General features: G+C 38.7%; 1 protein-coding gene across 2 annotated transcripts in view; it reads left to right on the top strand.

The window, feature by feature from the left end:
- Positions 1-17026, top strand: part of CACNB3 (calcium voltage-gated channel auxiliary subunit beta 3) — a 308851-nt gene that overhangs the window by 154490 nt on the left and 137335 nt on the right. For both annotated transcript variants that reach the window (XM_044083798.1, XM_044083797.1), the window contains exon 3: positions 14760-14882. In XM_044083798.1, the coding sequence (XP_043939733.1) occupies positions 14760-14882 (123 nt within the window). The remainder of the gene's footprint in view (positions 1-14759; positions 14883-17026) is intronic.

The following is a 17026-nucleotide window of genomic DNA, read 5'->3' as shown; positions in this document are numbered from 1 at the left end:
GAACACAAATACTAAGAGATTCCTTGATTTTGTAAATGCAAATGCTTTGGAACAACTATTCAATACCCCCACAAGAGGTGATAATATTTTGGACTTAGTATTAACCAACATGAGTAACCACTGCAGCATCCCTGCAGTATCATCCTCCCTTGTAAGATCCGACCATAAAGCAGTCATGTTTGAAGTCACCATCTCCCCCGATCCCCCTCTAGCTAGGGTCAATCAAAAAAACTTCTCCAAAGCTGATTACAGCCTCCTGAGGGATGGTATAAACAGCTTCACAGCCCCCCCTCTCTAGGAACTGGCACCAGTATCCAAAACTGTACCAAATTACGAACGAACATTTATATAGATGCATGGAATCAGGAATACCTGACAGGACTAAATGATCCTATGCAAGGAAGAGTAAACCTGTCTGGTGGACATCTGGATTAAATAAACTCTATAACAGAAGAAAAAAATTGCTGACCAGGACCAAGAAGGAGCAGGTGCCCAATTGGAAGCAATCTCTCCTTAGCCTAAACAAGCAAATAAGAGCACTAGTGAAACCATCCAAAGCAAACTTCGAGTCCAAATTGGCCACATCTACTAGAGACAAGCTTAAGGCCTTCATCACATATGTCCATAATCTCAAAGGTAGCACCTACATTTGTTCAGAACTGATGGTCAAGGACACCACATATACAAATGCCGTAGATATAGCAAACTTGCTGGTTGACAGATTCAGCGAATATTTCACCCCTCTGTAAATCAGGACATTCACAATTCCTGCCCCTTTCCCCTTATATCTAGGGATCAGGTCATCACTGCTCTCTCAAAGGTAAAAAATACAGCCTCCATGGGACCTGATAACATCCTAGGCTGCATCCTACTTGAACTCAGGCAGGAACTTGCAGCACGCATCCTGCAGCAGGCATCCTGTTCAACCAAAGCTTGAGAACCAGTTTTGTCCTAGCTGAGTGGAGTACAGCCACTGTTATCCCTTTACACAAAGGTGGAGCATCCAATGATCTGGGAAATTATAGACCCATAAGCCTAACTAGCCTCATCTGCAAAGCCATGGAACGGATTATCATGGACCTCATAAACAAGGACAATGGCAACCTCCAAACACTCGATCCCACACAGCTTGGCTTCATCAAGGGGAGGTCATGTCTGTTAAATTTGGTCAACTTTGTGAGACAGTCACCAAAGCCATGGATGAGGGGAAGACAGTGCACACTGCCTACCTTGACCTGGCCAAAGCCTTCGACACTATTCCCCACTCGGACATAATAGATAAACTCTCTCAACTAGGCATCAATCCATGTGTTACTAGATGAGTAGCCAACTGGCTCACTGATAGAACTCACCTAGTCAAAATAGGGGAAGCCGCCTCAAGCAGTAGACCAGTATTGAGTGGTATACCTCAGGGTTCGGTCTTGGGGCCTCTGTTATTTGGGATATACTTTTCTGAGGTACAGGCCAAAACCAGTGGGCTACGGCTGACCAAGTTTGCAGATGACTGCAAGTTGGGAGCTGTCATCAATTCCCCTAGCGATGTGAACAGCCTCCAAGAGGGTCTCACCCAAACAAATGACTGGTGCCAGAAACATAGCCTCAAGCCGAATACAAAAAAATGCATCATCATCCCCTTTGGGGAGAGAGAAGTCCCCACAAATTATCACATTAATAACAATGTTCTAAGCATGCAGTCAGTCGTGAGGGATTTGGGCACCCAGATTGATAGCAGCCTGACTTTTGACCACCATGTTGCTTCCATTGTACGGAAAGCTTTCAACATGACCCACCTCATAAGTAAGAGTATCTCATCCAGGGACAAGGAGGTCATAACATCCCTATATTCTTCCCTTATAAGGCCCATTATTGAGTGCAATGCCTCATTTGGCATGTACCTCGCAAAGCACATGCAGCAGCTGGACAGACCACAGAGGTTCCTCACCAGGAGAATCCAGGGCCTGAAAAATCTACCATACACAGATAGGCTAAAAGCCCAATGCCTCTACTCTGTTTCATACAGACTCCTCAGAGGTGACCCTCTGTCTGGCATACAAGGCGATCTCAGACCCCACCTTGATGGGACTGCTGCATATCCACAAGTCAAGCTCCACTCGAGTAACCCACATACGCGTCCTCAACCTGGTCTGTGACATCAATAGGACTTGCTGGCAGGACAGATTTGTGTCCAAGAGACTCCTCCATCTATGGAATAAACTCCCTCTCCATGTCAAGCAGAGTACATCTTTACCCCTTTTTAAGTGCAACCTGTATAACTGGATGTGAAATAGAAAATACATCCCTGGGATTCCACCCGTGTCCCTGCTGGACAGGGACATCAAGTGCTGATTTGTCTATACATGGACTAAACTCTCGGCTAGGCTTATAGGGCCAATAACCTAGTAACTTCCTATGATCCTATGATCCTATCTTAGAATGCTCTGCTCTTACATTCAGCATTCAGACTGTGCTATGCTAGTGAATCTGAGTTGGTGCTGTATGCTTGGAGATTTACCTGTTGAAGGTAGCACTCTAAGAACATATTTAAGAGTAACAGTGGAATGGGGAAGAGAGGAATTTATCCTGGAAAACAAATAAGTAGGAAATTACCAGCAGAAGTACTAAGTGCATGACATATCAAGAATTTAGAGTTCCTTGACTTGTCTAGCAGTTTGTCTCAGTGGATTAATAATTTCTAATGACTGTCATGCTGCCATGTGTTAGGTGGCATGGTCTAGTTAAGTGACTTGTTCAGAGTCAAACCCTGAACCTTAGCTATGGCAGGCAAAAGCCTTAATCCTCCACATCAACTGCCAAGCCTCCTTTAGCCTTTTTATTCTGTAAATCACTAAGGATTACAGTCTGTCAGTGTCATTCAGAGAGTTACATAGCTTTGTAGCTTGAGCTACAACAGTTTGTTTAACACTTAGCACACATGAGTAAGGCTATGCACTGTCATAAAAGCTGCTTCTTGTAAGTACAAGGTTTGATTCTCTCAGCCTCCATTTGTTTTCTACATGATTCTGCCAAGTTACTTTACCAGACAGTACCCCTGGGCTGCTCCTGAAAAGGGACACTTGTACCCAGCTGGCTGTCCTAGAAAATTAGCAAATGTGTTACACGTTTGTCTTTTGAATCCCTGCACCCTTCACATAGATGCTAATATGTACTTCACCATATGCTATTTGTGTATGAATCCCAGCATATCACTTATAGATGAATGGGTTGCTAGATGCATTTTCACTAAATGTGAGTTTCAAGGGAAGATAATTTTACTGCTTCTCATTCTAAGTATATTATAAATGTGAAAGTGTTTTTTTTTTTTTTAAGAAAATAGCTGTCAGAGTTTTTCTGTAAAATTTAAAATGAAAGTTGTAAATATAAATACAAATCTCTGTAATAATTGTAAAAGAAAATAGTATGTACACTGACGATCTGAAAAGTGTTTGTGGCAATTGGGAAGAGACAGCCAAGTAACAGAATACTGGTATGCCTGATTCATTCATTGCTTTCCTTAGGACCCTATTTGTCCATGATCTGGTCGTGTTGCCTCTGGAGGTGTATGCTGCAACAATACAGCATTGCTAGCCATTCTTTAAGTAGAACAGACCTGTACTGAGTGATGTCAGATGGAATAGCTATTCTTGATGACAGAGAAGACATAGGGAGATCAAAATAATATGTTAAGTGTCCTGCAAGTATGTAAGCCTGCCTCAAAAAATGGTATGTTGAATGCAATAACATTTCTGATTTTTGTATAACTTGTGGGCTGTTGAACAAAAGCTGCTGCAGTGTTTCTATTGTTATTAAATGCTTTGCTTTATTCATTGCACTAAATAATTAATTCATTTATAGGCCTGGATTGTGTAATACAGTCTAAACATGCTGCATTGGAAATACTGTATATAATCAAATGTTCATAATCTCAAACCTGTTTAACACCAGCAGAAATGAGAGAAACTCATTTAATTGCTTCTGCCAGTGTTTAGTCTGTGCAAGACTGTGCACAGTGGGGATTGGGGAAATTGCTCTTCCCCACTGTGGGGAGATGTTGGAGTTGGTATATATAATTTGCAGTGGGTGTATAGAATCCCCACATGGGGGGGGGGGTGCAGGGAGGCTTGCCCCCTTGCAAAAAACATAAATGTTTTGTTTTTTAACTGTTTTGGTTTTCTGTCTTCTGGGACTGACCGTTAGCCATTCAAGATTTCTGTATTTCGATGTTTAGAGGTAATTAAACATGTTGCATTTTAGTAATATATTTTTGCAATACCTCCTTTACAGCTTCCAGCAACTGCAAAGGGATCAACATTTGTCAAGTCACATAGTTTGCTTTGTTTGGAGTGATGATCAGGCCTTCTGATCTTTAGCATCCATTATGTAGCTATTGTTGCATATTACTGTGATACAGTCTTCTGTACATAGATTCATAGATTCATAGGCTGTTACTAGGCTAATGACCCAAGGGAACTTTCTAAGCCTAGCCAAGTTGATGATGATGATATCCTGCATCCAAATATGACATTGAGCGCCAGGCATTTATAACCTACCTCTGTCCATAAGGGACATGGGTGACAGGCCTAATGTAAATTTTCTATTCCCTATCCACTTATCTAGGTTGTCTTTAAACTGGGTAATAGACAAACTCAGCTTCACATGGATGGGAAGCCTGTTCCATAGGAGGGACAGTCTCTGGGACACCTATCTGTCTCTCCAGCAAGATTTGTTTAAGTGACAGACAAAATTCAGGTCCCTAGACCTTGTATTTCTGGTACCTTTTGATTTACAAATATGTAGGAGAGTCATAAGTGTGGGGTTTGTGGATGCCTTGTAAGCCAGGCATAGATCACCCCTTAGCAATCTATAGAAGTCTGAGCAGAGGAAAAGGTTTATAAGCCTCTTTGCATAAGGCAGGTTTGTTATGTCCTGTATTCTTTTTGTAAGGAAGCTTTGAGGTCACTCTAGCTGTTGCATATGCCTAGTCAGGTACATACCAAAGGGAGCATTGTACTCTATGACTGGTGTGATAAGAGCAGAGTACAGCGGGATAATGATCTCTTTGGACCTTGATGCCATACTCTTACTTATAAGTAAAGCAATATAAAAGGATTTCCTCACCACTGTGGCCACATGGTGGTCGATGGCAACACTACTGTCTATGTGTGTATCCAGATCCCTGACCACTGGGTTGGGTCTTAGGGGTGTATTATCAACATGGTAATTAGCTGGGATGGTTGATTTCCCAAAAGGTACAATTATGTATTTCTTAGCATTGAGTTTAAGACTATGGCTTTGGCACCATTTATTAGTCAGAGATAGACCTTCTTGAAGAATGCTGGTGTCTGCAGGGAGTTGATAATAATGCCAAGTTTGCAATCATCTGCAAACTTAGCCATAAACCTTCAGTATTTGCTTCCATTTCAGAGAAATAGATGCTAAAAAGGAGCGGACCCAATATCGATCCCTAGGGGACACCACTAGTGACTGGCCTCTTGAAGGAGGTGACTTTACCTATTTTGCCATCCTGGGTCCTATAAGTGAGCCAGTTGATTATCCAGCGGGTGATAAAAGGATTTATACCTAGTTTAGTGAGCTTGTCTATAATGCCTGAGTGGGATAGTGTATCAAAAGCCTTCGCCATTTAGAGGTAAGCTGTGTTCACAGTCTTACTTTCATCCAATTCTTTGGTGACCTACTCAAACAAATCTACCAGCTTTAACAGGCATGACCTTCCTTTAACAAAGCTGAACTGTGATTGGTCCTGCATTGCAGGTTACCTATGTCCTCATTTTTCATGTCCATGATGATTCTTTCCAAGGACTTACATATGAGACTGTTAAGACTTATGGGCCTGTAGTTACCCAGATCAGTGGCTGGACCTCCTTTGTGCAGCGGAATGACTGTAGCCATCTTCAGTTACTTGGGCACAAAACCTGACTGAAGGCTCCAACTGAAAAGTGATTCAAGGGGGCCAGAGATGTCATGTTTCATGCAATTTATTAAACATCTCAGGGTGTTATCAGGGCCCATCGATGCAGTGTTTTTGGATTGGGAAGTAAGATTAGAAATAAGGTATATGGGTTTCCTGTGACATGGAGGGGGACCTATATGTTGCAAGGATATGGCACAATACCCTGTTTATGATGAGTTGCACATATATGCGTTCCAGTGGGCCATACACTTTAACTAGTCTGGATGTAAGATTAATAAAGACTAACACTCCTCCACCTTTAGTTTCCTACTATGCAGTAGCTGGTCTAAAGGTGTGAAAGTCATTATAACCTTGAATTTCTGGGGGTACTCTCATGACTTTAAATTATGTCTGCGTTGCTACACAGAAATCTACACTCTCCAAGGAGAAGAAGGCTTGTGGGGAGTGAAGTTACTGTTAAGACTTCTATCATTGAGCCATACCACCTTCAGATATTCCATCGTAGGTTCAGTAAAGTCGGTAGGTTTATCACTTTGGCATTACCTAAAAAAGGCACTTGAAAAGGTCTTTGCCAATATCTGAAAGCCAAGAGGGGATAAGTACAGACCATCCCTGGCAAAGCAGGGTGGTCTGTCAACCATGTCCTCTCAGGCTTTTAAATATTGTACCCCCCCAGATTGACACCAAAAGCAAAGCCAATTGTTAAAATCAATTCATTTTCTATTGGTAATGTGGACTCATCCTTCGAGAAGGTAGTAATGCTGCTCATTGCTATGCTCATACCTGTCTGAAACACATAATCAGCGATCTTGATTGTGTCTTGCTTTGTATAGGCAAGGGTGGTATGTCTCAGGTCAATAACACCCACATGGACTATGACAGCATCATACTGGTACCTGTGGTTCAATGATCTGAGTGCCTGTGTGACTTGATAGATCCTAGCCTCAGAAAGGCAGCTAACCTTGACGCTCTCCTTACTCAGTCTGGTAAGTGGGACATTGGTGTGCCTCACTAGAGAATCACCAATGACCAGGAAATTTGGCTGTGTGCTGGTTTTCCTTAAGGGCTTAGCAGTGGAGGCATTGGATACAATGTTACTATGTGCAAGTGTGGGTGTTTTTTTAATGGAGTGTTTATGTGATGGCCGAGGACCCTTTCTTTGATTGTACTGTGCAGGAGGTCTTAGTGTTTTAAGAAGGTTACCTGTAAGTGCCTCAGCATAAGTAGGTTTATGTATAGGCTCTTTACCCTGTGCAGTAGGAGTAGTGCAAGTGTCACTGACAACCTCTATAGGATTAGTTTTGGTTGTTTGAGAGAGCTTTACCTCTAGTGTTAAAGTGTATTTGCACCTCTCACATACACTGTGTGTTCCATTAAGAATAAGATGGTTGTCAGTATACATGAGGCAATTACTACAATGCCTCAAAATGCTCATCTGAACCATACTGGCCACAGGGAGAGTCATGAAGTGCATATCCATGGCCACTGATCTACTAGCAAGGAGTGAGGAAAATCTAAATATTAAACAAGTCAATAAGACATGCAGCTTAATGAGCTACACACAGCTATGAGAAAGATAGATGTTATAGTAATTAAAAAAAAAATCTGTCTAGACAGTAACGCTACAAAAGTGCAGACCACAGACCAGAACAAAGCCACTTAGAATAACAGGCACAATAAGAGTTCACCAGCAATTCCAACTCAGAAGGTTGAAAGCTACCCTCTCCTCCTACAAGTGTGTAGACGACAAACCTTACTAATGTAAAATAACTGGTTTGGAACCCAAATACTTAAACCAGAACAAAGACACTTAGAATGGCATGAACAATATGCCTTCACCAGCAATTCCCAGCTCAGAAGGTTGGAGGCTACCCTCTCCTCCCACAAGAGTATAGACCACAAACCTTCTTAATGTAAAATAACTGGTCTGAAACCCATGTGCTTAAACCAGAACAAAGACATTTTTAGAATAACAGATACAATAAGTCTTCAACCATTAATTCCCAACTTAGAAGGATGTAAACTACCTCTCCTGCCATGACAGTGTTGACTGTAAAATTTCCTTATGTAAGATAACTAGTTTGAAGCCCAAGTGCTTAAATCAAAACTAAGAGGCTTAGAATAACAGTTACAATGTAATCTGGCTACTAACAAGCAATAATAAATGCAGCAGAATAAATGCAACTGAGCACTTTAAGAACAAGCAGCAAAAAGCAAAATAAAGTCATAAAGTAGGAAGAAGCACAAATACAGTAAAAGCAGCTGAGAGGATGATTCAAGTTTAAGAGACTAAGGGGTGGGCCTTCCCAACTGATCTCTCCATACTCAGTAGATTGAGCTGATGAGATGGGACTGGGAGGAGTGTCCAAAATCAGATTTATAGTAGGGGTGGGCAACTCAGAACCCAGCAAATTTAAAAGTACAACAGTTGGGTGAGTGAGTGAGTGGGAAAAATCAAATGCAGACAGAGATCAGCAATAATCAGGTAGATAACAGCAAGAAAGTCAAACAAGCACTCCAGCTAAATAAGTATGCCTCCAAATATTGCAAGTTAAATGAGGAATGCTATTTCTCAGCTCCACCCACTAATTAGCTGGATGTTATTCACTGTCTGCAAAGGAATTCTGTTCTAACTTTTCTAACTTACCCTAGCCAAGACCTCAAAACTCTAAAAGAACAAAACAAAAATTAAAACAAAACAAATGGAATGTAAGAAACAGATAAAAAATAGAAGTGACTAAACCGTAAATGAAAACATATTAATCCAAAATCAAATGCAGAGATCAGCAATAGTCGGGCAGACTGTAAATGATTTTAAAATTTAGTTCAAAACTGTTACGAAGGCAGTTAACACAGTGAAGTAAAAACAGGTGGTTAATGAACTACATCCTGTGGCAAGGGTACAGGCTTTGAATCTTTTCACCTTCATTCACCTACTGTGTGACATCGAGCAGGTCACTTAAACAGACAGTGTTTTGGAGCAATTAGAATTTTGCTAAGCTCCTTAACGGTCTCCAGGACTGCTTGTTGTCCTTAGTGGTCTCAGTAACTACATGCCTAGTAACTGTGAACCTGTTATAATTGTTTGTCAGCCATTCAGTATTGCATAGCTGATCTAGTTCATGAAATGGTATGACAATCTCATCAGCACACCCTATTTTTTAATGAAACCTAGGCAATTTATTCTTCATGAGTATCAGGTACTGCATTTGTGGATGAATCAGGGAAACACAAAGTTGTTTGCCAGCAGCAACTTCTATATTAACAATAGTGATATTTAATGTGGAATTATTCAGATAACTTTTACTTCTGAATATTGACTTGTTATTACTGTAGGTGGTTAATATTTCTTATGCTCTCATAAATACTCTTCTATTTAAAACATGCTACACATGACTGGGTCTAATATTCTGATGCTTGTTATCTTTTTATGCATTTCATCTAAAACTACCAGTAAAATAATGAAGTTTATTTCTTCTTAAAATAACAAGTGTACACAGTCAACAAAGTGGCAATGACTGTTGATGGACGGTAGGGGGGCTCTTTCTAAATGAAAATACGTTATGCTCTTATCAGCTGGTAATTTTTAAATGGTTTTTAATCTTACTTTGGAGGACTAGTGTGTGTGTGTGTGTGTGTGTGTGTGTGTGTGTGTGTGTGTGTGTGTGTGTGTGTGTGTGTGTGTGTGTGTGTGTGTGTATTAAGTTGGAATACTTTGACTACTATGTATTTGTGAGAAACAAATTTGAAATTTGTGACTTTGTTACTCTTATTAATTGTTTTAAAGCAGACATCTGAGTAGGGTGCTGTCAACAATGTAGCTATAATTGCTGGGTTTGGAGATGTCTATGGATAAAAATGACTTGCTCTGTTGAGCTGATAAAGTTAAAAGGTCATTAGTCTGCCTTTTCAGCACTAGTGTGCATTTGTGTAAAGCTAATTGGAATAGTTTACTGTGGCCAATTTTACAGTCAGACATATGAGTTTACCATCAGTAAAGTGGCCTTAATTGTTGAGTACATATATTGGTGAATTAAAATGACAATAGCTTGAGGCTTTTGTATGGCTGAAATTTTCTGAGATGGGTACTTTTGTCATTGTTGGTTCATACATTTTGTTTCACTACTTTAACAAAATTCATGATATCCATACATGTCTAGATTTTTACTCCCCAGACATTTTAATTGCCACTGAAACTTGGCTAAAACAAGAAATAAGTTAAAATAAATTATTCCCCAAGGTTTCAACATACTCAGAAAACGTAAAAGAGCAAGTGGCATTGCTCCTATTTATAAAAACAACTTAGAAATAATTCCAGCCCTTCTAAATATCCCAAAATTTAATATTGTTGAACTTCTGATTGTGTACCTCAAAATCAACCAAAAGAAATCTATATGTATCTCAAGCAGTACACATCCCACCAGGCAACAACATTATCATAGCCGAAAATATCCTTCACTGGATATTTGGCAATATCCCTCAGGAAACCTTCCTCTTGGGAGACCTAAATGTAGAGTGGCATTCCATAAACAGCAGCAATCCCAAGGACTCTATTCACCTATCTGACATCACACAACTAATAAGCTTCACCACCAGAATCAACAAAAGCAGCAACAGGCAGTCCATACTTGACTGGATATTTTTACAAACAAACCCCATAATATAAAATCTCCTGGTTCCTTACCAGATACTATAAATGACCACTTCCCAACCCATGTAATAAGACAACAACATCATGGTTCACCTGAACAAATAATCTATAAACAACTGCACAATTTAACAAAATTTGAAAAAGACACATTTAGTACAGCCCTCTTCCACTACAACTGGAATGTATTAAGAGTAATGCCCCTAGATGAAGTAGTTATTCACTTCAATTACACTCAGGATCATAATAGATGACAGTCTCAAATCTGATCACAACATACTTCATTCCATCAAGAAAACTTACCAAAAACTCAACTCCCTCTATAGGACCAAACACTGTCTGACAGATCAAGTAAGGTAGCAGCACACTTCCTTCCTTCCTTCTGTGTTATAAGCTTCCCCTATTCCCCTATTCCTACAAATATCAATACCACATATAAAACTGAACTAGCCTCCTGCTATTACAAAATAGTTACATTTGCAACCAAGTAACCTTATAAGACACATCACTACCTTGCATTAAAACAGTTAAACTGACTTGAACTCCCAAATCAGTTGACATACTCACAACTAATCATTGCCGTCAACCTATTATACTCTCCAGAAAGATGCCCAGCATTACAAAATACTCTACTGTACTACTGACCCACTAGAGATCTTCACTCTAGCAATAAACTCTTACTATGCATCAGTAAGACATTCACACTGCAGGAGACTCTCTACTCCCACTATGTGTCAAAACTCTGTAATGAAATCCCCATATAGTTAAAACAGATAGAAAACTTAAATAGTTTCAAAACTTTGCTTAAACGGCACCTATGCCAAAGATGGCTCTGTTCTTCCTAATCACCTGGCTAGCTTTATTCAGATTGCTTTTCTCCAAGTCTTACAGGCATTTTGTTTCCCAGTCTTTAGTCCTTTATCGCTCTGCCTCATACTGCACTCATTTCTTAAACTCTTACTCTCGCATCTAACCACTCACTACAATTCCTCCTCGGTCCATTTATCTTTCTGCTCATGTCCATAATTTCTTCTTTCATATCTCTCTTATCATCAGTTTTTAAGCTGCATACTGCTTGTCTGTCTGTAAATTATTACTAAACTCAAAAAAATTCCCTGCAGCCATCATGCTATAAATACATTATTATTATTGTTGTATTTTATTTTCTAGTCAATAACTAGCCAATATTTGTTCATTTATATAATTTAGTGTGTTAAAATGTTATATTCGTCTAAGAAAGATTTAAACATCATGTAAATAAGCTCATGTACAGATGTTTTACCCTGCAATTATGAATGTGCATCATACGTAACTTAAATGGGGAGCGTTTCTCCCCAGACCTCTGCTGAAAATAGGTTTTACCAGTATGCATATTGACAGGTTTGAACAGTGTTTATTGTAAGTGGGGAGAGACAGCCAATCAGAATCAATGTAGTACCACAGCCATCATTGTATCTCCCTTAAAGAATTAAACTGGCTAGAACTCCCACAACTCCTTCACTTTAATCAACTCACCCTCGCTCATAAACTTATTAACCACCCCCTTAACATCCCTTCCCTTCAAACTCTTCTCCAACCCTGTCACTCAACTAGGCCCCTAAGATCAAGCAACAAAAATCAACTCACTGTTATCAAACCCAAAAAACTCAGCAGGAGAAGCCATATTTTCATGTACCATATCTAAACTTTGGAACAACCTTCCACCCTCTATAACTACTCTATCTTCCAGCATCCTTTTCAAGACTGCACTCAAATTCCACTTAAATTTGCACTGGCTTTGTCCTTGTTCTAATCCAGACTAACACCCCCACCCTTACCCCCCCCACCTAGACTCTTAACCCAACTATACTACCGCCACTACTAACCACAGTCAGAACTAGCTAGTTGTCTTTACATACTTTAAAATCTTGTCTGACAACTTTGTTATAAATGACAAGAAACTATCTTAACTTGCAACATTTACTGTATATACTGTTGATATTCAATATCCTATTATTGTATTAAAGCCAACAACCTGTAATGTTGTTTACTATTGCTGCAACTTTGTATCTCTATTTATCATGTACATGATGTGGCGCTTTTCTCCCTGGGCATCCACTGAAAAAGGACCTGCGTCCAGATGGAATTTCCCGGTAAATAAATAAATAAATAAAATAAATAAAATAAGTAATTCGATACTGGAATTTCTGCAGGGAGGTGGTCTGGTCCATTACTCTGCCTAATGCCCCATTACACTGGATTTATATGGAAGAAGGCCATAGTTAACTCCCTCTCCAAGGTTTCCAAACCCTTCTCCACCAGTGACCTCAGGCCACATTTCCTTTCTACTGTTTCTTGCAAAACTTATTGAAAAGTTACGTTGTAATGAACTGTGTACCCATATTGAGAAACATAACATGCTTCCTCCCTGTTAGCTTGGTTACTGGATGGCAGGGATACAACAACAGCACTTAACTGATTATAATTTTCGAATGTTGATAAAGGCAGTTTAACAGATTCAGTCCTCACTGACCTCACAAAAGCCTTTGATTTAGTTGATTATAACATATTACTCCAAGCCCTTACTGCATTAGGAATAAGCCTAAAAGATACCATGACTGGTTCTATACAGCAAGAATGGTGAAATTTATATGTAGGTTATTTAAGTCATGAAGCATATGTCCTGTGTATATAATAATTAAACTGGAAGACATGCAGAAAAGTTCTTCGATTTTATAAATAAGAACTCCCTAGACCAGCTTATTAAGTAACCCACTAAAAGACAGAATATATCCAACCTAGTCCTAACAAACTTAGCATCTGTATGTACCTTCCCCAGTGTATCCCCTTCACTGGTTAAGTCAGACCACAGACAAACAACCTTCTCCTTCAAAATCTCTAAACCATCAGAAGCAAATATCATCCAATGACTTTAAATTTACAAAGCGTCTGCAATGCTATGCTGAGGTCTCCAAATTTTAGTGTAACAGTATTACCCATAATGTTAGTACTGTAAACAGTTATACAGACGACCTCTGCTTACACTTGGAGAATTGTATTCATTTTGCAGTCATAACTGATCCAAGCAAATGTGGAAGTTTAAAAGTAAACCTACATGCTTGTCCATAAGTATTAATAAACGGTATAACAAAAGAAAGAAACTCCTTAATCTATACAGCAGAACAAGCTATCTTACAGAGGTAATGCACTAAGCTGTCTTGACATAATCACTGACCTAGGATAGCGATGTGAGTGTACCAGTATACAGTAAGTTCTGCACACATGCAGCTGTCTCACAGAATCCATGCAGTACAGTCACATTCTTTTTGTCATAATTTCTGTCATATGACAGCCATAAGAGGATACCACCACACTGTCAAGTTCCACACATGAGTTAAAGCAGTAAGTTGTTACATTCTTTTAAACTAATCTCTGGCCTAGGATAGCAGTAAGTGTGTACCACTACACTGTATGTGAAACACGTGTAGCTGTTTCAAATGAAGAAATTCAATATCTGTCACAATATTCTTTATGTCATAATTACTGTCATAGGATGGTGATGTGTGTACCATCACACTGCAAGTTTCACATGCGTAGCTGGCTCACAGGAACTAATGCAACATGCTGTCATGTTCCTTTTGTTAGAATTACTGTCACAGGATTGCATACCACCCCTCTGCAAGTGCCACGAGTGCAGCTGTCCCCATGACATAATGCAATATGCTGTTATAATCAGTGTCACAGAATTATGACAAAATGCCAGTATTTCTTAATAGCTGCAGATTGTGACATATGTTGCTGGATATGCAGCAAACATTGAAGAGCACACTGCTGTACCATCCGATAAAAGTATCCACTTGTAGGTTTTTTAGAACCGACGCACACTTTTGCATGAAATACTACTGACGCATATTGCAGAGGTGGCCTGACCAACAGAACCAGGATTTTCCTTTATCTTGCACATGCCTCTGGCTTTTTCTACAGTAGGTTAGTTGTTTGTGTGATAGACTCCAGTCCCTTGTCTCCTGTGATATATAATAATAAATAATTTAAGTACAAAAATATTTTACCACACAGATCTGCTGCTCTTTGATTAAACATGTTTACTTTTGTTTATAATGAACAGGCCATATTTAGAACACTGACACTGTGACTGTGTCTATTGCACACACTTCTTTGTTGTCTTATCTCTGTGTCTTTCAGACCAAACCGGTAGCCTTCGCTGTCCGAACAAATGTCAGCTACTGCGGAGCACTGGATGAAGACTGCCCGGTACAGGGTGCTGCGATCAATTTTGAAGCCAAAGACTTTCTGCACATTAAAGAGGTACAGAAAGAAATGGAAGAAGAGCCTTTACCTTTATGTTTTTGTTAGTCTTGGTGTTTGCGTGTCTTAGTCTTACAAACATGAATAACTGTATGATGATATGCTAGTACATATTCGATATGTACATGTATGCACATATACTGCGCATATATTGTAGCTTTTCAGGAAGACACTTAACTGAACTATTGTATATATTTCTACATGTGCATGTGAATGTATGTGTGTGTGTGTGTGTGTGTGTGTGTGTGTGTGTGTGTGTGTGTGTGTGTGTTTGTGTGTGTGTGTGTATGCAAGTGCATATAAGTGTGTGCATTATCTACATGTAAAAAAAAAAAAATGCAATCACAACTCCACAAAATAACTGGTAAACGGCGCAAAGAATCCTAGACCATGAAGACTCCCATAAAAAAGCAAACTTTATTACAAACCAAACGAATGAATAAACGCTTTCTTCCAGCTTAACTGGCCTTCATCAGATTCAGATAAGCAGTAGAAAATAACGTTCTTATATACATACATCCACAGGAAATTAATGAATTCAAACAAGGAAATGATGTAACTTTTCAGATGAATCAAACAAAATATACATTTCCTATATACTATATATATATATATATATATATATATATATATATATACATTTGTATTCAATGTGCAAACAAGCGAGTGAACAAATAAATAATGCATTTTAAAATCACTTAATAAATACTGTGTTCTTTAAATATTTTAAGTGTATAAAAAATATCTAAAAATGCTACAGTTTAATTAACTTGTAAAGTGTTGTAAATATGTATAAATAAAACATCTGTAAAAATGTGTTACATATGCTTAAAATAAAAATATTAAAACAATTAAAACAATTTAAGCCCTGGATTTTAAGATTGGTTTCAAAGAAATGTAATCATTTATTCCCGGGGGATTTGATGCATTTAGCTTAACTTGCCATATGACTTCTTTCTCCTCCATGCTGGGCAGGCTGTACACATAGCTAAATATACCACGCTTTTAGTTTTACAATTCCCTGTCCTGGAATACAATCCTATTTTTACACTCATTTTGTAAATTTACACACTTTTCCTCATATATGTAAACACACTGGTTACAATTTCCACATTTAGTTGTTCCTTTGACCACCTTTTTATTAGTGTCTTTGTGGTTGTTTTCCAGTTGGAATTTCATATTCCTGCCAGTCTTGTATACAAACTTAGGTTGAAACTTAGGTTGATATCCCAAGGAATTGTAAACGTCATTGTTACCTCTTAAAATATTCCAATTCATACATACAACAGCTTTTATAATGGGTGAATAAGTACTATACTTTAAAACCTTGGCTTTTGAAAAACAGATGTGGTTTGGATTATTTTCCTCCTGATGTATAAGGTCTTCACCCAACAATGGCTTATAGAGTACTCCCCATTGTGATGATACATAATCAATAATTTCTTCAACTAAATGAACGGGGTAGCCTCTTTCCAAGAACATACTTCCAATCAACTTAAGTTCTTCAATAACATCTTCTTGATGGGAAGTTATTCTAGCTGCCTCTATACATTGACCTTTTAGAATGCTTTTTTTCTGCAAAAAAGGATGGCAGCTTTGAAATTCCAAATAGGAATTATTAAAAGTGGGCTTACGATATATATTAGATTTAAAACCTGAATACGTGTGTGAAATGTAAGTGTCTAAATATGACAAATCAATATCGCTAAATTAATGTGTAAACTTAAAATCGGGGCAAATATTGTTCAAGTAATCAATAAATTTATGAATGTCATCCTTGTCCCCCTTCCATAGAATAAAAACATTGTACAGGAAACATACGTGAAAAGTGAAATGATGCTTAAACTCACTGTTAAATACATGTCTATTCTCCCATTCTGTGAGCACAAGGTTAGCAAATATGGGGGCACAAGAGGCCCCCATGGCTACTCCTTTTGTTTGTCTATAATATTCTCCCTCGAAGTAGATGAAGTTGTTTTCTAACACTATACTCATCAATTCCAAAATTAAAAGAATCTTATTATTATCAAAACTGGAATACCTAACCATAGATGCATGGAATAATTCTAAACCCTCTTCTTTGGGTATTGAATTAAAACAGTTCACCACATCTGTGCTCACAAAAGTCAGCTTACTATCCCATA

Source organism: Protopterus annectens, chromosome 9.part0 (genome assembly GCF_019279795.1).
Source record: "Protopterus annectens isolate FY-2018-M chromosome 9.part0, PAN1.0, whole genome shotgun sequence".
Taxonomy (NCBI): domain Eukaryota; kingdom Metazoa; phylum Chordata; order Ceratodontiformes; family Protopteridae; genus Protopterus; species Protopterus annectens.
This window is presented reverse-complemented; position numbering and strand designations above follow the sequence as displayed.